At 35.3% G+C, this 24,280-nt stretch overlaps 1 protein-coding gene across 15 annotated transcripts in view; it reads left to right on the top strand.

Moving 5' to 3' along the window:
- The first annotated feature begins 4,809 nt into the window (after positions 1 to 4,809).
- The window catches only part of LOC108749373 (troponin I-like), a 34,010-nt gene continuing 14,539 nt past the window's right edge, over positions 4,810 to 24,280 (top strand). The window contains exons 1-6 of one of the 15 annotated variants that reach the window (XM_018488010.1): positions 4,810 to 5,002; positions 8,546 to 8,589; positions 13,829 to 13,846; positions 14,507 to 14,635; positions 16,048 to 16,171; positions 19,337 to 19,437. In XM_018488010.1, coding sequence (XP_018343512.1) covers positions 8,575 to 8,589; positions 13,829 to 13,846; positions 14,507 to 14,635; positions 16,048 to 16,171; positions 19,337 to 19,437 — 387 coding nt within the window. In that variant the 5' untranslated portion in view covers positions 4,810 to 5,002; positions 8,546 to 8,574. Of the gene's footprint in view, positions 5,003 to 8,545; positions 8,590 to 13,828; positions 13,847 to 14,506; positions 14,636 to 16,047; positions 16,172 to 16,899; positions 17,001 to 19,336; positions 19,438 to 20,423; positions 20,525 to 22,510; positions 22,612 to 24,280 lie in introns of all 15 variants that reach the window. The other 14 variants (XM_018488009.1, XM_018488006.1, XM_018488005.1 and 11 more) reach the window with 14 other exon arrangements.

Below are 24,280 nucleotides of genomic sequence, written 5' to 3' on the forward strand. Positions count from 1 at the left end.
TTAACATGATCAAATATCGTTTTCTTTTCACAATCCTCAAAATTTCAAAAATCATTTTTTTTTAGTTGTAGCAATTTTGATGATTTTTTTTTTAATAAAATAAAATAAATTTATTTTTAGTGATTGCTAAGGCAATGTTTAACTTAACTCGTTCACGGTAATTCAAAAAATAGTTTTTATGTCACTTTTGAAGTAAGGAAACAATATCAAAATACACATAAAATTGTAAGTAGAATTCTTTTATTAAATTTGATATAAATTATAAAAGTCCAAAATCGCGCGGGCGCGCGATTTCAATCTAAACATCCAATCTTGCAGCGCTTTAACACATACACACATACACACACAATTCTAATAATACGTACTGTAACAAGATTTAATTTTGATATATAATAGTTGTTATATTTATTATTTATCAACAATTAAATCATGCTCTAACTATTCACTACGTCTATTATGAAAAGCTGCACATTCACACATGCTTACACGATATACCATAAGATTTCTAACTTGAAAAAAACCTGGATTTAAAACGGATAAATGATTTATTCATTTATTTCATTTAGCAGAATTTGCGGGAAAGTAAATTATACACATAAATTAAGTTTATATTCTATATCAATTAATTGATAAAATATCAAAAACATGAAAGAAATTGTGATATAAAGATCATATAAATTTAATACTATCACACACTTAATGATAAAAAATTGTAAAACGTCAAGACATCCCAAGAATTAAGCAACAAAGTTTGTATTATGTTGCAGGTATTACAATACGTATAATTAGGAGATTTTCGAGCGATTGATGAAGAGTTCGATACAAAATAATAAAGTTAAGAGTTAATATTTAGAAATTTTTATTAACATCATGGATCGTATTTTACGCTAAAGTATAATATATATCGAACGAAAATTGCAAAAATGGATAAAAATTATTGTAATCTTACCCAAGGCCAGCATTAAACTTTGTTCGCATTCTCTTTCGATTTTTTCCACTCTGATAAATCTGCGTTACATAAATCTTGCGACAGTTTGCAGAATAGCGAGATCAACAGCACGATTAGCTTTATACATACATTTCTCATCACTTGTCAATCGATAACAGCAATATTCGAGTGACAATGCATGCATCTCGATTTCTTTACCACCCCTTTATGGAGTCCGGTCTATCTTCAAGAATGATTTGACGCGCGGTAATATAATCTCTCATTTCAACCGCGAGAACGATTGTAGAAGAAACGAAGAAGGAGAAAAATACTTCGTAAGAAAAGACGAGAGAATCATGCTGAGATATGCGAGCATGAAATGGTGGCATCGACGAGCGTGTGCGTGCGTGCGTGCGTGTACGTGTTTGCGTAATGGTAGAGAACGGCCGATGAGAGACGAGAGGGGCAGGTCGGTGACGGCTATTTTTGGAATGTGGGTCACCCATAAACCCCGGCTTGTGTGTCCCGTGACGTCACGGGATCGTCGTCGTGGCAACAGGGACGCTGGGTCAATCACCTCCGGTTCAACCCTCCTTGTTCCCCTTTTATCCTGTGATCCGTTCGAGCGCACACCACATTCAACCCCATCGTCCCACCCCTCCAGGGGCTCTACCTGTAACTCCCTCTGAGAGGGAATAGGTTAAAGGTTACGACACCGATGGTACACGCATCAAGAGAACCTGTCTTTTACCCTCCAGCTCGTGCCCTTCTCTTTCTTTCCATCACCCTTTCCACATACACGTAGGTCCATCCTCTTTGCTCGCGTGCATTTTCATTATACAGGATTTAGGCTGTAATATCAGAGGTGAACGTCAAGGAAGGTGATTGTGTAGGGCTGATTAAGCAATGAACGGACAATGCCAAGTGTATAATTATTATGATCTTGATATTAACCGACTAGATTACGGTCAATGTAAACTTTAATAAGGTTAAATTACTGGATGCGAGGTGACTCGGAAAATTTATTTACATTTCTGGCCGGATATTATTTTGGAAGCGTCTTGTCAAAGGATACGCTAAAACATCGACCCTGGTAATTAGGGGAGGGAATTTTGTAAGATTAACGCACACGTCGTAAAATCAACTTTCCCTTACTTCATTTTAATTAGCAAAAAATATTGGCAATAACAGCGATACTAAGAGCTTATTGATAAACCTGCAATATTGTAATTTTTATCAGACGTCAACGTGACACGGTCGCAGTTGCAATGTACACGCATTGAATTGAGCATCATTGAGCATTTTGTAGCAGTGAGAAAGAACTTCGAATTCCTTCGTAAGTTCTCGCCATCTTCTCGACTATGCAGTATCTACGTTGCGAGCTTTATATATTCTGCTACAACTTCGCAGAGACCTGTATTATCCGTACCTACTAAACTGTCCGACCAAGTCTCGATATGTACCACGTATTTGTCCGCGCGCGCTTTCTTACTTGTACATTTTTTCCTTTAGTAAAAAGTTTCGGTTTCACAAAATTCGATTGAATTGCTATGCAAGTGAAAAGCATGCGAATAGAATATTTTTACAATAAGAAATAGTAAAAATGTCAATATTCACAATGTAGAAACGTTACCGATAATGAAGTTTACCGTAGATATGTTACCTGTGTTAAATGTGCAACGTAACATCGGTGTGTGCCACATGGCTGACTCGGCGGATTTGTTCTACTTGATTCTTCGTTCTCTGCTTTTGAGATAAAATAATTGTTGTAATTTATTTTACTTTTTTTTTAAATTATAATTTTTCTAATTTATATAGTTTTTTTCATTAAAAAATAAACTTAAAGGACCATTTTATTTTTTCATAATTCTTTTGCTTTCATTTGAAAAGTTTTCTATAAAATAATTATCACTTCTGTTTATTCTTCTTTAGTAATAGAATTAAAAATACAATAAGAGTTTGCAATATCATAATTTTCTTGCGATATTTCAAATGGATTTACTGACGAAAAATTAAAAAAATTCTACCATGTATAATAACTGCAATGCAATTTACAATGTATTGTACAATGCAATTTATTATATAATACATAATTATAATGAAAATTTTTTAAAAATGTTCCTAAAAAAGTCCTTAAACGTCTTCAAAATATCTAAATATTTTTTAAATCGCTTATTTATCACATAATACATACAAAGACTTAAATAAATATTTTGTTGTAACTATTAAATAATTTGAGAAAAAAACAATAATTTTCTAATAAATATTCACAATAATACAACATCTAATAATAAAATAATATTGCTTACCACATACACACACGCACAAATGTTTATAACTATATATATAGTAAATGTTTTCCTTGTTTATTCAAATGTATAATTTTTTGTGAAAATTATTTATTTAAATGTATAATTTTTAAATGTATAATGTTTTCCTTATTATTTATTTTAAATGTGTACAGTTTTAATAATGTTTATAATTGTGCATTTCGCGCATAATATGATATGGTACAATACGTATATAATTGTAATATAAACTGCAAGATAATATGAATAGTTTCTACGTAATGCAATATTATAATCCTTGTATATATGAGATCGTATATTAATAAAATTATTATATATATCGATAAAACATTAAAGTGGATCATACTAATATTTACAAATGTGAATCATTGTTAATATTAACGTTCTATAGAGTTAACACTGTAGAAGATATTTGACAGTTTTTGCGGATAAGGGATGTTTAACAAGTCACACTTCATAGCACGTGGAACTTCTACTTTCGAGCCAAGAGTTTCATTGAAATTCATTGGTGACATTACGTCGATATGATTGTATTACGTTGGGACGCGTCGACGTTTCCGTCATCATTACCGCGTTTAGTGCCAGCAGCTGCTGGTACGAGAAATTTAGAGAGTGCCGATAATATCTCAGTTTTCTCTCACCGAGCTAGCTGCGCGGACGAGACATTAATAATTTTTACAAGATTTGAGACAGAAGCTTCTCATTTTTTGTTGCAACTTGCTGCACGACGTGTATTCGACTTGTCTCCAGAAATAATACATTTTTTTGGTTCAAACTAGGTAGATCTATCGTGGAATGCTAAGCAATAAAGAATAAAAATATTAAATAAAAAATATACTTATAGTTTACGAATAGTTTTAACTGTAAACATATCTATTATAATATTCTATCCTGTATTAGCACAAATAAATGAAATTCTTCTGGAAATTGTATTTCTTAAAGCGGAATAACAACTCACAATAACTTCAAAATAATGATGAAATGAATCGTAAATGACTAAAGTGATTTTAGTCATTCATTGTTTTGTAGTCATTTTGACGTTATTGTTTTATGTCATGATATCTTATATTAGTTGCTTAGATGCCTAAGTAGAACATCAAATAGAAAGTCATAATAACATCAAAATGGCGTCGAAATGGCTACAAAATAATCATTAAAAGTCATTTTTTTTACTAAGTATGATTTATTTTTACATTATCGTTATTTGTTCTGCTATTGGAAACATTTTTGGAAAGAATATTGAAAGAAATTTAGATCAACTAATAAGTAAAAGGCTCAATTTGAAAATTAAAAAGGCAGGATATTATTTAAATCATTTTTTAAATAAATATATTTAGAATATATTTTCTAAATACTGTTCCTTTAATTAGAAATTGTATTAACGTTAGTAAGTCATATCGTTTTGATAACATTTTAATTGGTAGCGTTTAAGGGCGATCGAGTTCAAGACCGCTCCATTCTTGCCTCATAACAATCGCGATAATAAGGTGAACGAAATCAGAAGGCAATGCAGCAAATGAACGGCTTAGAGGCCAAGCGAGCTCGGCTCCGTTTTCAGTTTCTGATTATTTTTGGCAGCAAGCAGAGCGAGCGGAGCTCTCGCCTAAAAATGCTTACGACCAATGGCGTACCGTCATTGGTCGTGCTTGTACCACGTGAACGGCCTATGTTGGAGGTTCACAAAGTCGACTAAATATCCACGATGGTACAGTCAGCTGCCTAAGGTCCGGTTGGCCAGTCGCAGCCAGCGAGCTTTCTCCACAAGGTAAGCCTACCTCCTGTAATCCTTCTGCTTGTTCTCGCCATTATCGCAGCGCAAGAGTGTTTCGAAATGCATCGACCGTCTCTGCTCTTCAGGAGGAAGTCTGGAGAATTTTTGGATAGGAGAAAAAAAAAATGGGAAACTCAAATTCTTCTTCTTCCAGGAATGAATTGTTGCTCTTGAAATGCTATTTCGATGTTCGAGGATAATCGTTGGGAAGTTACCGCTTTCGAGTGTCAGTGAAAACGAGTGGCTGTATGAAAGATACTTTTCAAGGTTGTGACGATAGATTCGCCCAAGACAGTGATTGATCGGCGAGCAATCGCTCGTTTTGAAAGTGACGCGGAGTTGAAAGTGATAGACGGAAAATTATTCCGTTTATAGACCCAACTCAGCCATTGACTGGTTATTCGGGATACTTCGGCAAAATACGCGCGTAATCTTCTTTCAATTTTCTTCCTCTCATTTTAATTTTAATAAAAAGAAAAAAATTGTAAAATTTTTAGTTCCGTCCAGCGGATAGTGTTAGATTATTATTTTAATCGTGATTTTGCTGCGATTAATTTTCTTAAGGCTTATAATTCTCCAACGTAAAGAAAAACGTCTCTTTCGATCTTTTCTCTTTCACATTTTAATTTTAATCGAGAGAAATCGTAGAATTTTTAATTCCGCTGAAAGATGACTATCATGATCTTGAATATTGTTTTACGATAAAATTTTTTTAAAATTTACAGTTCTTCAAGATAAAGAAAATATTTGAGAGATTCAAGACAGAGAGATTCAATAAAGTAGAATGTAACTTCTCCTGAATGGTAATGCTATGTATTTTGTATTTTCTTCTGAATGGATTTTGCTCTTTTTGCTTAACGTATCATATAATTTAATGAGATTTGGTGAGTCTATTTTTACGATGCTTGCCTCTTTGATATCGGAGATGGTACGTGCCTCGATAGGACGTGTCTTGGAATGGTTCGAGCGCGAGGAAATCTATACTTAGCAAAGGCGATCGTTCGTAAAAGAAGGCGTTGCAGCAAGTACGAACAATTAATGGATCAAGAAAAGAACTTGATTAATCTATGATTTTCATAAAATTTCAATATCCCTACAATAATTTCGCATTGACATATTTGTATGCTAACGTCATCTATGATGTAATGCAATAAAATTGTATTCTGATTATATAACATTCGTTCGAATTTTATGTTAATTATGGTACGCTTTGCGTAAAAATGGAGTATATACGAAAAGCATTATATAACATTTGCGAGAGATACTTAAAAAAACTTATTTCTGCGAAATTAGCTTGTGAAATTATCTTGTAATTTTTAGTGAACGTTTCTTATTATTTGACTATAATTAATTTTAACCAAAATGGTATATATTTAAACGATGTCATTTTTAACGTTAAAATGAATCGTGATTGATTAAAAAATGGACTTTTACTAATTACTTTGAAACTATTTTGACGTTATGTATTGATAACTTTATGTATTGAAAGTATTTTGGTTAAGTACTTTCTTAATAACTTACGCGATGCACAAGCAGGAAAAAAAGACAAAATAAGAAAAATATTCGCAAAGAAATGATACATTATTCTGCAAGTTGCTAATGACATCTTGTTTCGCCGTTGGCAAGTGTTCGTTGCAACGTTGCATCACATTTCGCTTGTACAGCCGTGACGTTCCTAAGTATTTTCGGAATGCGGAGTGTCGCTGTAGACAAGGTACAATCCATCTTCTTGAATGTTTTGGAGCTGCGACAACGAGCGCGTCGTAGCGAGCTCTCCGCTAAGTGCGCAATTGTTATCTCTCTCTAACCGAATTGCACAATTTCGGATGCGCGCACAGAAGTTTACCTATATAAGTTATCTGTTTTGAAACTTCGTTGGATCTCGCTTTGCCTCGCGGTAGAATGTTCTCTGGCGTGTCGATACTTCGCGTCGCGCATCCGGTACGATCCCGCGACGGAAGATCTTGGCTAATCAAAGAAATCGGCATGTCTCACCGACATATATGCACGATATTTTCTCTCTACGCACCGTTATAGCTCTTTCGAATGAAATGTCATACGCAAATAGCGCGACGTGCTGACGTGCATATTCGTTGGCGAGCTCCCTTCTCTCTCTCTCTCTCTCTCTCTCTCTCTCTCTCTCTCCCCTCTCTCCCTCTCCCCCTTCTTCCTCTCTTTTTCTCTTACGTTTATTTTCTTCCATTTTATTAATGTTCTTTTTCTTTCTCCGATATCTTTATTTTGCAAATCGCTTTTCCCTTCATTTCATATTGTTCTAATTATATATTCTTTTCCTTTATTTTGATTTTTACCATTATAATTTCATCTGCTATTCTTAACTATTCATTTTTATAACTTTACGTTTGTAAAGAAAAGCCCTTAGAGGGCTTGTCCTAGAGCAATAATAAATGCACTATCTATCTCTCTATTTTTCTCTTTCTTCATAGAGAGATGTTCATGACTTTGTTTATCTGCTCGCCTCGCTGTTTCGACATCGAATCCAGTTGATGCCGCCGACGATGGGATATCTACCGTGGTCGTTGCATCCAAATTTGGATCGTCGACGTTACCCGACGTTCCTGACGACGGCACGTCGGGGAAAGTGGGGACGGCCGGCGTCTATTTTTGCGCGCCGGATATTCTATACCATCGTCGCGCGCGCGCGCGCGAGAGAGATGAGAAAGACGTCTTGAGCTCGTCTTTTCGTCCCGCGGTGCGAAATCTACATTCGTAATAATGTATGATTTATCGGTACGGAACGGACAAATCGATCATGCTTGTCACAGAGATGCGTTAGCGAGCAGATTTTCCTCTGGTTATCTAATATTATTTCCGTCGTGCATTGAATGCGCTGACGGACATCTGAGCTTTCATTTACCATCATTTACCGTTGGCGTCATTTCATTGAAATCTGCTTTTTGTTCTTGCATTAGGATATACCAAAACTTTCTGTCTTGCTTTTGACGAATATTAAACATACGCTTATTTTACTTTGAGTTCCAAAAATTGTATACCAGCTATAGAAAACAGATCTTATTTTCCTTCGCACTATTTTGCGCGACCGTTTTACTACGCAACGCGGAAAAGCGCGGAAGCGAAGTTTGAAGATCGTTCGAACGTATGCATACGCAAATACTTCACAAAATATTGTTCGATCAAGTTCCAAGCGATGCCAAGGAATTGCAATTGCAAAAGTGACTTCTAATATTAATAATATAATAAAATAATTTTGACGTGACATTTTAATGTTATTATGACATCAAAATACCGTCAAAATAAAAAAATTTATTTGTATTGGTTATAATATTATAATATAACCGTATTGAAACCATTTTGATACTATTTTGGTGTTATAATTACTTTATGTTCAGCTTAAGTTATTTATTATTTTAAGGAGAAGAGTTAGATCCCTCCCCTCTAGTCGTTAAAATAAATTATTAACGACCATTAATAGTGTGCCGGTGTACCAAGATATTCAGCCACTGTACATATACGAGTATGACACTAATATTTGTATTATTTTATATTATTTTCTAGGTAGACGCGCGCAACACCAAGACATCATCATGGCGGACGATGAGGTTAGGTGTGTATTCGGATCTGAAGTCTTTTTGTATCCTCACAATTTTTATATCCTTATTACTTAAAAGATCAACGATCGAGGAAAGACCATGGCATGCAGTTTCGTAAAATCGCGAATACCTCTTAAAGTTACGTTCTTTTTTTCATATTGTATCTTCGATGGATCTTCGCCATTGCTGATTTTTACATTGGACAACGGAAACGCTGAAATCACGCACATCCTACATCTTGGACTCGTGCAGTAAAATTAGCATTACTGTCGAAAGGTATGCATTGTTTGCGCTTTCTGTGATTCTGTGAGAAACCGCTAGTATAAATTGTAGTTTTAGCGAAGATAGTATAGACCTTGTCAATAAAAATAGAACAATGGTTCTACTAAATGTTTCTATCGCGAATCTTTTGATTCACCTTGTTAGAAAGTGTATTTGATGGACTCTAATTTCAATACCTGATGAAAAAGTTTTAATCAAGCACATTACGTTTTGGAAATTATTATCGTTAAGCAAATTAAATTAAAAATAATTTATATAATTTATATAATTTAATGTATTTATAGGATGTTTGGTAACAGATAGAAAAAAAATTGAATGATAAAATAAAATCACAAATATGATTAAGGTTTAGTTTTTAATATAAATGTTTAAATATTTATATAAAAAGTGTCTTAAGTATCAGAATATTTAGACACTTATAATTGAAAATTAAAGCATCGAAATTTTATTAACTTTGATATTGTAATTCTGAATGTTTAAATTCATGTAAAAGTCTCTGATGCACTTAAATATACATTGAAATATTTCTTATTAAAAAACAAAACATCTACTTGAATTTGTTCTTCTTGATTTTTCCCTTACATATTTTATCATCTAGAAAAACCTTATAAATTTTTTCTACTTGTTACTTAATACCCTGGAAATTAATTTATATTTAATTTTATAATTTCATTATTTATAGATAATAAAGTCAATTATGTATACATATTTTACATAACGAAAAGGACATATTCTTTTATTCTAAAAGAATGAAAAGTTCAAATACACATTTCTATGAATAAATCATTTTCCTTCAATATACTATACTTCTATTATATCAAGCTTTTACAAAGTGCAAAGCTCCGAGGACTTCGAACAGACCGAACCTCGTTTTTTTTCCCCTACAGTTTTTGAATTTTGAAGCAGCTTTTAGTAGAGGATACAAATGGTGGTCAAGGATGATACATAGTTTGTGCGCTCTAAAAAAGATTTATATATATATGCTATGTAAAATGATGAGGCGATCATAGAAGCTCGCTTCTCGTCGTGATTATATCTTTCGCTCTTCTTTTTCCCTTCGCAAGAAACTTTCGACGATCTCCTCGGTCGTTTCATCCCCCGTCGTACTTACATTTTTTTATTTGTTTGCAGTTTGATATTTCTTTTCATTCTTAATATTTATTCTTAATTTTTCTATCTCGAAAGAAGAGCCCTCAGAAGATTCTTGAACAGAAATTTTCCACCAGTTTGGTGACTTTCATCTCTGCATTCTTATAAATAAGCAATTCATTCCCCACGCTATTTACCTTGATGATTGTGACATCATTCCTACGTAATGCCCACCTCGCGGACGACAATTCTTCGTTTGTGCGGTGGGATAGTAGTTTTCTTTCGTATAATGAAGCCAATTTGCGCGGCGCAAACCGCAAATGTAAAAGTTAATGAAGGTTTTTGGACCAGTGCAGAGTAGGGAACATATATTCCGCAAATTTCACCGTAAAATTTCCGCTCTGTAGGAAATGGGAAGTGGGACTAGCCGTATTACGACCGACATGTCCGTTGTCTCCGTTATATGCTCTATGGCCCGATTTTTTGTCTGATTTATCGCTACACTCTCGTCCTTATTTCGGCATTATTTAACGCGAATCTGGACTCTGCTCCGAATCTCTTCGTCTTACGACTCTTTATATCTCTTCTTTCCTGCTACTCGAGCAAGCTATTTGTCACTCGCGTTATCCTTACGGGAACAAGTCCTCCCAGATTTTCAATTGTAGATTCAAGTCTAAGATCTGTGATCTTGATTCATTGATCTCCGTGTATTCTAATAATTTATATTTTACCTTGTACTTTTTATGACCTTGTATCCTTTCAAAATCGATTTACCGTTTCTCTCCTCTGTTTTTATCTTATATACTTTTAAAACGATTTATCCGCTCGTCACATTTCCACTCCTTTTGCTCACGATGGCACGAAGAAGACGAAATTTTGTCTTCGAAACGAGAAAATATTTTATATTTGTCAGTACATATTGAAGAAGAAAAATTCTGCGCACTTAATGTGAATAACAACGTTTACCGAAGATCGGTAGAATTTCCATTTACTGATTAAAACCGTTATATGAACACAGTTTTGCAGATGGTTCGTTTATTCAGAGTCACGAGCGATAACTTACCAAGTCGACGCAGGAAAACGTCTTTCTTACACAAACTTTCTATTGATAATTATTTACGAAAAGCTTGCATTATATAGATACTACATCAAGTGTACAGTTAAAGTTATCTCAGTTTCATCGTTGTTTAACGGTGTACAGGATGTTACAAGCTCTTAACAATTTCTAATTCAGAGCTTTTACAGAAAATCTATTTAAAGATTTAAATTCCGTTAATAGATTTAAAATATTTTACAATTTCATACTAATCTTTTGAAACTTACACATTCAGAGGAAAAATGGTGACAACTATAGACAATTATTTATGACATATAAATGATGCACGAATGATATATAAATTTTATTGTAGAATTAATGTATAATTGAATGATATCCTATATTATTTCTACAATACATAACATAAAATTTGTATACAATTACTACCATCATGCATTTCTCTGAGAGAGACAAGTGTTCTACTACAGAACAAATTTTATTCTCCTTGAAATGTGTTGTCATAAATCTAAGAAACATATATTTTTTTTTATATCAGCACAATTTGAGATTTAAAGGATGAAACAATACTTCCAATGCTTATACTTAATTCTAATCAATTATTAACAAAACAGTGGAATATATAGAAAAATGTTTTAGAACAAATTTTTATATTTGTTTATATACATATATATATATATATCTTATAATTATGTATTTAGATTTTTCAGAAGTCTAATATTTTGAAAATACTCCTATCCCCATTAAGATTTGAAGGATTGTTTCATCCTTTAAAATTGGGCTATATAAAGAAAACATATGTGTCTCTTATATTTTTGTATTTAACAACATATTTCAAGAACAGCCAAATTGGTTGCGGACTGTTGTGACGAATCAATAACCTTAATATATATCATTTTGATTTTTTAGGGCAAAAAAATTAAAGTTATTGATCTATCATATTTATCAAATTATCTACATATTTATTATTTATCAAAGTAAATAATTAATCAAAGTAATAATTAAAACTGTGCATTAAATGATTCTTATTCTTTGCTGTGCCATTGTGAGCAAATTCACAACAGCTTCTTCACGTAAACAGTGAATTTGGTTTTTTTTTTTCTCCAATCGAAATTAATTGGAGAGCTGTTATATGGTAAAAGTAAAACATAAAACTTTCGAGAACGCGCACCATACAAACAAACATAAAACGATCAAACAAATCTGGGGTAAAGTAGATATCGATGTGTATAAATCGCATGTGGAGTGATTGTTCTCTTCAGGCTCTTCTTTATAGCGCTATGTGTCTCTCTAATGCTTCCTTTTTCTTCCATTATAAATGTATAAGTGTGTAATACATCTAATATCACCACGGGGTTTGTGCGCAGCACGCACCGTATATAGCACCGTTTATATATGAAATTTAAATCAGCATTTTATATTGGAGAAAAGTTAATAAAAAAGTGCATAAAGAAAGAAAAGAAAAATCATTGTATTTTTAATCGCGTTTCACAAACATGTAATTATCAATTATTAGTAGCATTTGTAACGAACTGTGAAGAAAGTTTTTCAAGTGTACGACATGTCACAATGTATTATTATAACGTTTATTCGAGATGTACAGTCGCGTTACGAAAATTTGCATGTTATCGCTTCTGTGCTATATGCGACTACACGGAAAGAACGTTTTGCTGAAGAACTTAAAAATTTAGCTGGATACAGATCTGAAAACAGTTAAGCTATTAAAATAATTATGGAGGATATTAGGATGTTTGGCTCGCAAGTAGTCAATTTTTTTTTACATAAACGTTCACTTGGGATACAGAAAGACATTCCCAATTAAAATTACTATTATTAACAACGTACTGTATATCATTAATTGTTATCATTTATTAAGAACGTTATAGACAGAACGGATATATAGATTTAATTAATAATTTTTAGAACAAGCCTTAAATAGCTTATTATTGTGATATTATTTCTGAAAAATAAAAAATGTAATTAATATATACGCTTTTGTATTGCGGGTTTTCGATGGAATTGCATATTTAAAGATTCATAAAGAATAGTTATTAAAAGAGAAAGACAAAGAGTTGTAAACAAAAAATGAGAACAAAGATATGTTAAACAATACCCATGTAAACCAGTATTTTACAACAATTCATATTTTTCCTGGGATGTAAAAGTACTCGAGGTAACTGAGTTAAGTATAATAATGAATAATATTGCAAAAAGTTTTGATATTCGAATATTATTTTAAACGTCTTAGGTACATAATTATTTTAATGGTCAAAAGCTATTTTCACAAACCAGAGAGACTTCAGCAAAATATATATTATTCTTTTCTTGTACGATTTATTTTTGATACACATATCGCACCGGTTGGTAAGATCTGCACGGTTTGTAGAAGGCAAAGCTAATGGTCGGCCGAAAGTGCCGCGCGTAATGTCATAAGCGAAAACGCGGCAATTTGCGCAAAACGATATTACAAGATGCTCGCTGGGTACGCTGTTGTAGCGCTTAACAGCGACAAAGTTATATCACTTAAGACAGACTCCATTAGCTCTGCATCGCCATGAAACACGCGAAAACACGGTCGCTACGCTAATGCTTTGTAAGGTATTCCTTGATGGCGAAATCTGGAACACTGAACGCGTAATCTTTTCTTCCTCTCTAACTCTCTTGTACTCTGTCGCTCGTTCAATATCTCGTTGAGAGATATCCTTTTTCACAGTCGGAAGGATCGCGCTCTGCAAAAAGTGTTTTAGATATCGCCATACGCGCGACCCATGACACAGAGAATATACTAACGAGAAATGTTTTTTCTTTCTCTTTTTTTTGCAGAGAAAGCGCATCGAGGATGTACGTAAGAGAAGAAACTAGCTATGAAACGTAGAGCCGCCTCTTAAAGGACGGCCGCTTACCAAGCGGATGAAAGAAATCCTTTCATCGGAACAGAGCTTGCGCTCGTTTTATTGCAAAATAAAACCCATTGGAAATATTTCAAATTAGCTATATTATTTTTGTGAAAATAATCAGAAACAATGACGTTCCTTAAAGTAGACTCGGAATATGTAATAGACCAGAAAAAAAACTTCTTGTTTATGTTTTTGTTTTATACAACAAAAAAGTTCAATATCCATAGAGAGAATGAGATAATTAATAGTCCTAGATGTGATAATGGCAGAGTGTTTAGAAAAGTTATTTTTCTTCTAATATGTATATTTTTAAAATATATTAGATTAAAAAATGATATTATTTTAAAATATATATTATATTACTTATAATTTTCTAATATACTTATTTCAGAAAATTTCTATTGTAGTAATTACTATAAATTAATTATTTTGTAACTGCGCTTGCTCTTTCATTTGCGACTCGTGAAAGTTCAGGCAGAGGGATGGGGGCGCGAAAAATGTTAGAGCTCGTATTGTGCAATATTTTCCGAATTCGCGTTCCATGAGACGCTTCGGGGCTTTCTCAGATGAGATGTTTTAAGGGAGTTTCGCACGAAAAATGCAGGAAAAGAAGAGGAAACAGGCGGAGACCGAGAGGAAAAGGGCGGAGGTCCGCGCCCGCCTCGAAGAGGCTTCCAAAGCCAAAAAGGCGAAGAAGGGTTTTATGACCCCCGACAGGAAGAAGAAGCTTAGGGTAAGTCCGTTTTTTGTTTCTTCCCTTTTGAATTTGGTTCGCACGGCCAAGTGTGTTGGCTCAAATCGTGGAGATATCCTCTTTAAAAACTCGATCGCGGTAAATCCGACCGCGAATCTTTCGTCATTTTTCTCTCTCTCTCTCTCTCTCTCTCTCTCTCGTCAACGATAAAACAGGCGTTGATGCCGTCCCAAGTTTCCAAAAATGTTTTATATTAAATCTATACTGTTGCCGCATCGAATGTTTATTATCGACAACTAATTGTAAGTTGATCTCGTTCCCGATTTAACTTGATTGCCTCATCGCACGCTATAATCTCCTCCTGCGTTGTTCGAGCCGCTGAGCAATATCGCGGTAATCATCTTCTGCATCCTTTGTGCGCCGATTTTCTCGCGAAATATTTCTCGTAACGGCTACATCCATTTCTCTATTACTTTCTCTTATTCTCCCCGCTTCCACCACTTCGTATTTCAATGTTCTGTTTCCCAGCAGCGCGCGGCGGAGCGTCCGAAACTTCTCAAGTTTTATCTCGCCTTTTTACCTTTACTTTATGGTCCCGCCTTACGTTCGCCATTCTGTATCCATCGTCGCGCAACATTCTACAGAACATCCATGTATCTCTCCCTCTCCGGTCCACGTTTCTTTTCATGCACCGTCGCGAACATTCGCAGTCGCAGTAAAGTTTCCGCGTGTGTATGTAGATTACCTCTTGGAGAATCTTTTTGCGTTTGCTGGTCCCGCGCCGCGCCGCGCCGCGCCGCGCCGGCATGTTATTTTCTCGTAAATCCACCTTCCTTAATTCCTTCCTTCCTTCCTTTCGCCAACAGCGTCAATATTTGCTATCCCGTCGAATACCAACCGACGCGACGTTATCTTGCCGTTGACCGAAAGAGAGAAAGGCGTTAGTCGCGAGCTTAAATTATTTCGTGAGTAAACCACGAATGGTAATGTTTCTCTCGAGCATTGTGAGCTTAGCGCGTATGAATTTACTTCCGTTTCACCTTTCTATTATTGCACGGTACATATTTATATAGACACAAAGATTAATTATATTGTTGCATTTAAGTCTATTTGTTTTAATAACCATTTTAATGTGTAATTAATTAATAACGTGGACGCATAATGGGCAATTTTATATTTATTAAATAAACATAACAATAATCCACTTTCATTGCATATGATTTAAATTGTTTATGTAGCCTAGTGTATACTATTGAATATACAAATTTAATTTCCATTTAAATTATGTCAATTTCATGCAGTTAGAAATCGATTCGTTGGTGGATCCCTGTAAATATTTCAGAGTACATCTTTTTTCCTGGAGAAACTTCTCTCTCGTCTACGAAATGTCTTACGAAATATTTTTTTCTTCCAATTGAGTCGAACCTCACGAATTTTTCATATATTTACAGTTGCTGTTGCGTAAGAAAGCCGCCGAAGAATTGAAGAAGGAACAGGAAAGAAAAGCGGCCGAAAGGAGGCGCATAATCGAGGAACGTTGCGGAAAGCCGAAGATCGTCGACGAAGCCAACGAAGGTACTTTGCTTCGTTTTACGCAATCCATGCGAAATACTACATTTATAATACATTTATATTTAGCAGAGATATTTTTTACATTCGGACAAAGTTCGCGTTGCCCTGAATAAAACTATAAATTTACTTCTTGGATTTACCTCTACTTAATCATTAGCAGCAAGAATTGTTGCACAGAAACGATGAATTCGAAATGTTAATACAATGCCGACTTGCGGTAAATTACGGAAACAATTTTGAAGAATTTGATTTTTCAGAGAAAACATTTTTATCTCTCACAGACACGATCTGTGCAATAGTTTTTATATTTTGGCACAATTGCATTTATATAAAAAATATGAGGATTTTGACCAAGTCACAATAATGATACGCAGTGCTCATTTTTAGTTTCAAAGGTCGAAACTTTACTATACTTTATTATACCCCATTTCCCGTCGTGCTTTATTAATCTTTTTTACAATTCGTTGTTAGTAAATTTTTTTTCAAAAATGCAGAACACATGCAGAATATGCGAAAGTGTAATAATTGGTATACGATTTTCAAGATTTAATTAGCACATATCACTGAGAATTCTTTCTACCCTGAAATAATCTTTCGATCCCAATAGAAAAGAAGTGAGAAAGTTACAATAACTTGAGACACGTTTCAGACAATATAGACGCGAACTGCGACGTTCCTCATGCGCGTCTTTATTTTGTTTTACATTATTTTGTTTCTGATAAACTACACAGAGACCGTAAAGCGCGTGCTGCGCGAGTACCACAATAGGATCTCGGCATTGGAGGATAAAAAATTTGACATCGAATATGTTGTTAAGAAGAAGGACTTTGAGGTACTTTCGAGAGAGCAACAATTGCGAGAACGTTTACGCGACGTGCAGTATGATAACGCGGCACTCACGATACAGTAATAATAACGATGTTCAATGTTGTTGCACTTGTGTAACACGCACCGATCTCCGCCCGGTTGCATATTTACGTAAAGCGATGACAAAATGTAATTAGAGTTTTTGGCAAAGAGACCATCGTCACGAGATTGCTGGATTGCACAATTTTATAACATGCCGGCTATATTTAGCCATCGCCAATAGCGCCCGATGAAAATAGCACCTAAATGATGACAAATAATAAAAAAGTAGAGCAATTTTTTTTATAGATTCTCTCTCTTAAAAAGGAAAAATGGAGCGATTCCAAAACTTTTAAAAAAGAAATATGTATATCTTTGCTATAGTCTCGGCCGAAAGTATCAAGTATTAATTATTATTTAACACATTTTAGTTTAAAAATTGATTTAGAGCATTTGCTGTGAAAATTATTCTTTATTTCGAGATCCTTTATAATGCTGATAACCAATAGGAAACAATATAGAATTCCAGATAAATGAGAAAACGTAGATGCCTAAAATCTATTCTACAATGCGCTCTTTGTTTTCTGTTTCTTGCCTTTTGTTATTTTTTACATCTTGTCTTTTGGACTTTCATCAGCCAATGAATAATCGTTATCGAGCAACTCCGTGAATGATAACTGCTCTTTACTGAAACTTGAATCTTTCGTCGTAACTTCCGTTCTGCAACCGGGCAAGAGACACGAGCTTCGCATTCTTTCGTCGCACCGTTTTTTCCATTCACACTTTTCTTTTCTTTTTGTTCTATCTTTACGTAACACAAAATTGTCGTCGATTTCTTTTGATTCTGTCAGCATCTGTTTTTCTTCGCATTAATGTGCGCGCGATTTCTCATACTGTCTTCTGTCTCTCTCTCTCTCTCTCTCTGCTCTCTCCGTTCAATCCTTTGTTCTTGAATCTTTGGCAAATTTAATGGCGATTTAAGAACACTATGGATTATTCGCATCTTGATTATTGTATTAATACGGCTTGTCACTACTTACTTTATTTTCGCAAAACACGAAAAGTCAGAATAACAGAATAACATCGATTTTGGAACACGTATACTAGGTATATCCGAATATACTCGTATAATACATTATTGTACACTGCTTCATACAACACGCACCATAATATTTTCTAGTGATTGTAATTCTTTACGAGAAACTCTGATGCTTTTCTCATTTTGCGAAGTATTGTATATTCACCGTTTCTTTTTTTTTTTTTGTATATTCACCCCCCTCTTGCCGTTATTTTCGATCTATGCGCGAATATCTATGTGCATCTGTATCATCGCTCCTAGGTCCTAGACGACAAGATTGTTTCAAATTTCATAGTGATGTCTACACTCGAAAATCGTTCTTGGAAGACGGTTTAAGAGCTAGCTTTCGTTCGCTGGAAACTTGAGACAGTCTTCACACCATTGCGAAACAGCGACAGTTTATAACATTTCGATTTAGCTTTCACACTATCGGTTTCTCACTCCCTCCCTCAAACTCACGCTTTCCACCCTCTGCCGTTCGGTTCAAGTCATACACACGAAATGGACTCCGTACATATTATTCGCGGAAAGTTACATGCAATACATCAGTTATGACATGTACCGTTCCAGAACACTCAGAGAAAAAGACAGAAGTGGCAACTGTATAGGTGGTAATTGTGCAAGATTTATAGGTAGAATTAATTAAAGTATCTCTAATTGAATAAACTATTTCATAATTATTGCTATTATTAATACATAAATTCTACAATATAAAGTACAGTTACTATCTATATATATTTAATTGTCATCGCTATATTTTTTTTACAATTTGAGAAATACATCCGTTGCAACAATATATCCTCTCGTTAGAGAGTATTCAAAGAAAAAAAACATGACAGTAGCAATAGATGAAAACTGTACTGTAAATTTTGATAAATATTTTGAACAGGGGAAGCAGCTCCAATGACCTTGACCTTGACATGTGTTGTCAAGGTCATGATCCTCGGTAACCTTCAACAGGTTTTAGCTGTCGCTCTCATTCCGCTTCCCCTGTTTCAAATATTTATCCAAATTTTATATATAGATATCCATATTTTATATAATGTGCACAGTTGAATAAATTATTTCATAATTATTATAACCGCGTACCTTAATTCTAAATATAAAACTACTTGTATAATTATCGTCTATATAGTTGCTGCTACTATGTTTCTGAATGTAAGTAGCGATATTTACATCGATATCTACGACGTAAACGGTTAAGTCGCGAGCATTTTTTCAAGGAGTGACTTGAATTTTAACAGCTAGTGTGAAGTCCATTCTGACCCAGTATCATAAGAGGATCAACGTTCTCGAGGGGGAGAAGTACGACCTTGAGTACGAAGTCGCCAAGAAGGATTTGGAGGTCGAAAAAAAGATTTTTTTTGCAAACAAGATGAGCTGCGATTAACGCCAGTACTCTTTATCCTCTAGTCATCTTTTTTCTTCTTACTTATTTTATTCACACGCGAAGCACATCTCACTATTTCTAGCGACTGTTCCGATTTGCATACTCATAAGCTGTCCGTAATAATACATATTAGGCGTAGACATCGAGGCTGAGTATTTTTCTTAGCAGCAGCTCCTAACGTAGCAGCACCCCTCGCGACTCGTAGAATCGCTCAACGTAGATCTGTCTCAGTAACGTTGATTTCTCGCAATGAGTAGAAACTCTCAACTAGAAAGAACTTTCTTCTTTCACTTTATACTTGCGAGTCCGCACTACTAGACTCCATCCCCTTCCCTTTCACAGTTCCTGCATTTTTCACCCCGCTCATTTTTCCTTCCGCTCGAATTTCTCTCATCTCCCACTTGCATTCCGTGATAGGTTAACGATCACGCAACTGTCAGCTTCGTGCTTCTCGCTTCCAACGCGAAAGACTCATGTCTTTTCTATTCTCCCCGTGATAATTACATTCCCTCACAAATAATTCCTCTTAGTAGTAATAATATAAATCATCACAGAAAACCGCGGGTCGTCACATGCATTATTTTTCATCACATTTTTAAACATCACAGTTTAAAAAACAAATAGATAAATAAAAACAACGGAACAATTTATTGATACTGACGTGTTAAAAATGATAACAAATTGAATTAAATGTAAAAAGTTGTTACCATTCTTATTCTAACCGATATCAATGAATTGGAAAGAGCCGTTACAATTTTCTATCTTTATGTAGTGCCGTAGTTGTTATTTTAATTCCTGCATTTCTTTTTGATTTTCGAAGCTAAACAATTGTAACACGATAACGAATTTTTAAGACAGCCGACGGCAAGGATGACAAAACACGTTCAGCGGATTCCATTCTGCTCCTTTTTTTTTTTTCCAATAACTTTTTGTTCTTTTAACCGAGCTGCAGACGATCTGTTCGGCATATTGGAACAGACTTTCCTTACTCGAGGGCGATAAATATGACCTCGAGAGGCAAATTAAGTTGAAAGAGCTGGAGGTAATTACGATCGGCTTGCCTAAAGAAGAGAGAGCCTGTCGAAGTCCACTTGCATAGATAATTTTTGCCCTTGCCCACATGATTTTTTAACTCCGCCGCACGTGCTTGACCGAGCGACATTCTTGGTCGAACGGTTCTCGAAAGGCAACTTTCTGGTTGACGGGTCCTTGAACCTTCGGTTCGAGCACGTTTGCACGTCTCTTAGATAGGGAAATGCCGCGAGACACTAATGTTCCAAACTCTCTACGAAACTTTGAGGACAGTTTGAAGGAACGTAACCAACATTAACTTCTTTATTTGCATCGCGCGAGCCTTAACGTTAACGTCCTTTTGTTTCTATTTTTATTTTGCGCCATTGGCCATTGCATTGATTGCAGCTGTTACTTCGACAAGACCAGATCGCATCGGAAAGTGCTCGCGCGAGAATGGGAAACAAAAGCAAAATTTCGTTCTCATCTTACACAATTTTATTCAAATTGTCTCCTTGTACAATTGTTTTAATCAGTTTTTCAGTAAACACCAATGATCGTCGATGTTATATTTTATTTCATTATTACTTATTCAACAATATACCTAAATATTACGTATAAATAATACGCGTTACGTTTATGTTGTTGCAATTAGAACATCAATGTTAAGTCGATGCAGTTACTGAATTTGGATTGAAACTCGTTCAGTTTTGGAGTAGTAAACGCGAGCGACGGTAGAATATAATAGAGAATAATAGAACATAATAGAACATTTGATAACGTATCGTCGACATGGTTATTATCCGCTCATTCGTGTTGGTTTATTTTCTCATTCGCGGAGCTTTCACCGTGGCGCTTTCAATCACGTTCGGGATAATCCGGGACGTGCGAATGGTCGAAGATCGAAGTTTCGAAGGTGTTCAGCCGAGACCGCGCATATCCCCCGCGATACATCCAGTAGGACCAACGACAGGGTGATCCCCATTTCACCATTTCCATTTCACGGAAAGGGACTTCAAGGGTGTTCAGGGCGGAATTACGCCCGTTTTAACCCCTCGAGCCTCGAGCGTCGAGGAAAGCACCTCGAGTTTCCCCGACGCGACGCAACGTCCCGTGATGCGATTAAGCATTCGAGCATCGCGCAACTTTTATTACCGCGCACGTGGAGCGAGAGAGGGATCGCCAATTTACTCGAATCGGAGATTTCGGAAAGTTTTGCTTGTTGCGAGATCAAGGACTCCCTCATTGGGATTCCAGCGTCGTTTGTGGTGTACCATTAGTATTCGAGCCATGCAGTTTATATTCTTCGCTAAAATATGTAATGCTGGGCTCTCTCTCTCACACGTTTAGATTTGATGAAGCAAAAGGAATCCATTCGATATCGTTTATTTATTCATCAAAATAATAACGTTGTCATTATTATTAATAATATTAATGTATATCAGAATTATAAAAAGAAATTTTCCAAAATTTCTAATAAATTTGCAGTTATTTGTTATACATATGTTGTAATTACCTTTTTCTCTCTCATTCTTATATATATCACAGTTGAAAAATTGGTGTTAAATATTTAAATATATATTAGCCACTCTCATAAATTGTGTTTTATATAAATTGTATTACGTTAAATTAACACTCAGATATGTTAAAAATTTATAACAAGAGGATTTTGATGAGGATCGATTTTAACACAAAATACTTTTTACTGTGTACATTTTATTTAAAAACTCTAATCTCTCTCTTATATAGATTAATAATTTTTATTTTTATATCCCACGTTTAATTTAATTGGGAGCTGAATATATATATATATATATGATATTACGATAATTTTCACTTTTTCGTGACTTGAGATTATCCCAGCTTACATATCGCACGCGATATACGTCACGCTAAAGCTGTCCGTCTCTCACTCCGCCTGTGCTGGCTGTGCTGCCCCTTCGCCGCCTAAGCTGTCAGAAAAATAAACATATCGAGGAACCAAAGATTTCTGAGAGACTCTCCGTATTCTTTGTAGTGGAGTTGAAGAAGATTTGCCAAATGTATTACGACCGCGTCTACCTTTGTGAGGGTCAGAAGTGGGATTTGGAGCGTGAAGTTCGGAAAAGGGACTACGAGGTACAGGAATAGTGAAAAAGCAGCGACAACGGCGTACAATGCGAGGAGAAAGAGAGCAACCGCCAGATCGCACGTTTCTTTTTGATCATTTCCTCCTCAAGTTGCCGACCCCTCCCCCGCGTATATCAGACGATATGGGGTACCACTCTTCTCCCGCCCCCGATCTCTCTCTTCGCGTTGTCTCTCGTTCTCCGCCCATCCCCCTTTCTGTACATACGTTTCTCTTTCGATTGTTGTTTTTCTCTTTCACGATGTTTTTCTTGGTAGAAAACACACCTTGCCGCGCGAGTCCGCTCCAAGGCGCGAAACAATCTCGAAAAAGTTGCCACGCGTGGAGAGACCTTTTGACGTCATTTTTCATATTCTACGAATCTTTATAATCTTGATCAGTCCTGTCTCGATAATCTAGCCGATGATCTACGACGATCTACCTTTTTTTCAATCGCGATCTTTTTGCGAAGCGTGACGAACATAACTAATAAGGAAGGGGATTTTTCCTTTTTAACGTGGATATGAAGTGCCGCAACGGAAAATATTTTTGCCGGTCACATATTTTTGCTCTACCCCTTTTTTTTCTCTTTCTCTCTCTCTCTCTTTCTATTTTTTTATCCATTTCTTTTTTTTTCTACCGCGTGACGTGCCGTTCTCAACCCGCCTGTTTACTTCTCTGCGTCTATCTTCGCTGTCTGGCTAAACGCACACTGTATCCACTCGCTCTCTTATAACGTATCTATTTGTCACAAGTCTATACTGTCTCTTTTTCTCTCTATTATCTAACAATAACGCAAATATATCTCTCTGAGCTTTGTACTAACTCGCCAAAGAAAATAAAAAAAGAATAAAAAAATTAAAAAAAAAAAAGAAAAAGCTTTACTCTCTCGAGTCAGGGCTGGGCAAGCTTATAGAGAAGACGCCATTATTGTGTTATTATATACTCGTAACTCTGTATACTGTATACTGCATATATACTGTCTCTTTATACACCTTTTTAAATTTATAGTATTGATTGGCACGCGGATTTGTTGATAATTAACGTTGCGCCTCGCGCGCCGAGAAAAATGATCGTGAAACGAGATGGGAGCACGATTTCGCAGTGATAGAAGCAGTTGCCCTAGATTTGTTGCAAGAAAGAAAAAAAAAGAGTACGCAATCGAAGAAAATATATCCCACCCACGAGGATCACCGAAAGGGATCGCTCCTTCCCTTGGTCTCACGCGAGAACTGAGCTGACACTGTATGCCTGAGACCACGTGCGCGCGTGTTTGTGCGTGCGTGCGTGCGTGCGTGCGTGCGGTGCAAAATCAGAAATGAAAGCGAAAAAAGAAAAGAAATGACAGTACACATGTCGGGAAAATACATCGATTGTTACGATTTTTACGGTGTCTTCCTCTTATATCTTTTTTTTGTTCATCTCTTACGCTTACATGTCTTCGTCTCTTTTTCCTTTTTATGCGTTTTTCTCTTTGTCTCTCTCTCTCTCTCTCTCTCTCTCATTTTCTCCTCTCTTTCCACCTACTCTGTTTCATTGCTTGTCCCTAACATTCTATTACACAACGAGGATATTTTCCTTCACTAATCATAAAAGCAAATTTGCTTTACCACGCATGCATGGCTTTTATAACTAATAAACTGTTTAAGAGATGATATATATATATATATATATATATAT

The sequence above is a fragment of the Trachymyrmex septentrionalis genome, unplaced genomic scaffold (assembly GCF_001594115.1).
Source record: "Trachymyrmex septentrionalis isolate Tsep2-gDNA-1 unplaced genomic scaffold, Tsep1.0 scaffold29, whole genome shotgun sequence".
Lineage (NCBI taxonomy): Eukaryota > Metazoa > Arthropoda > Insecta > Hymenoptera > Formicidae > Trachymyrmex > Trachymyrmex septentrionalis.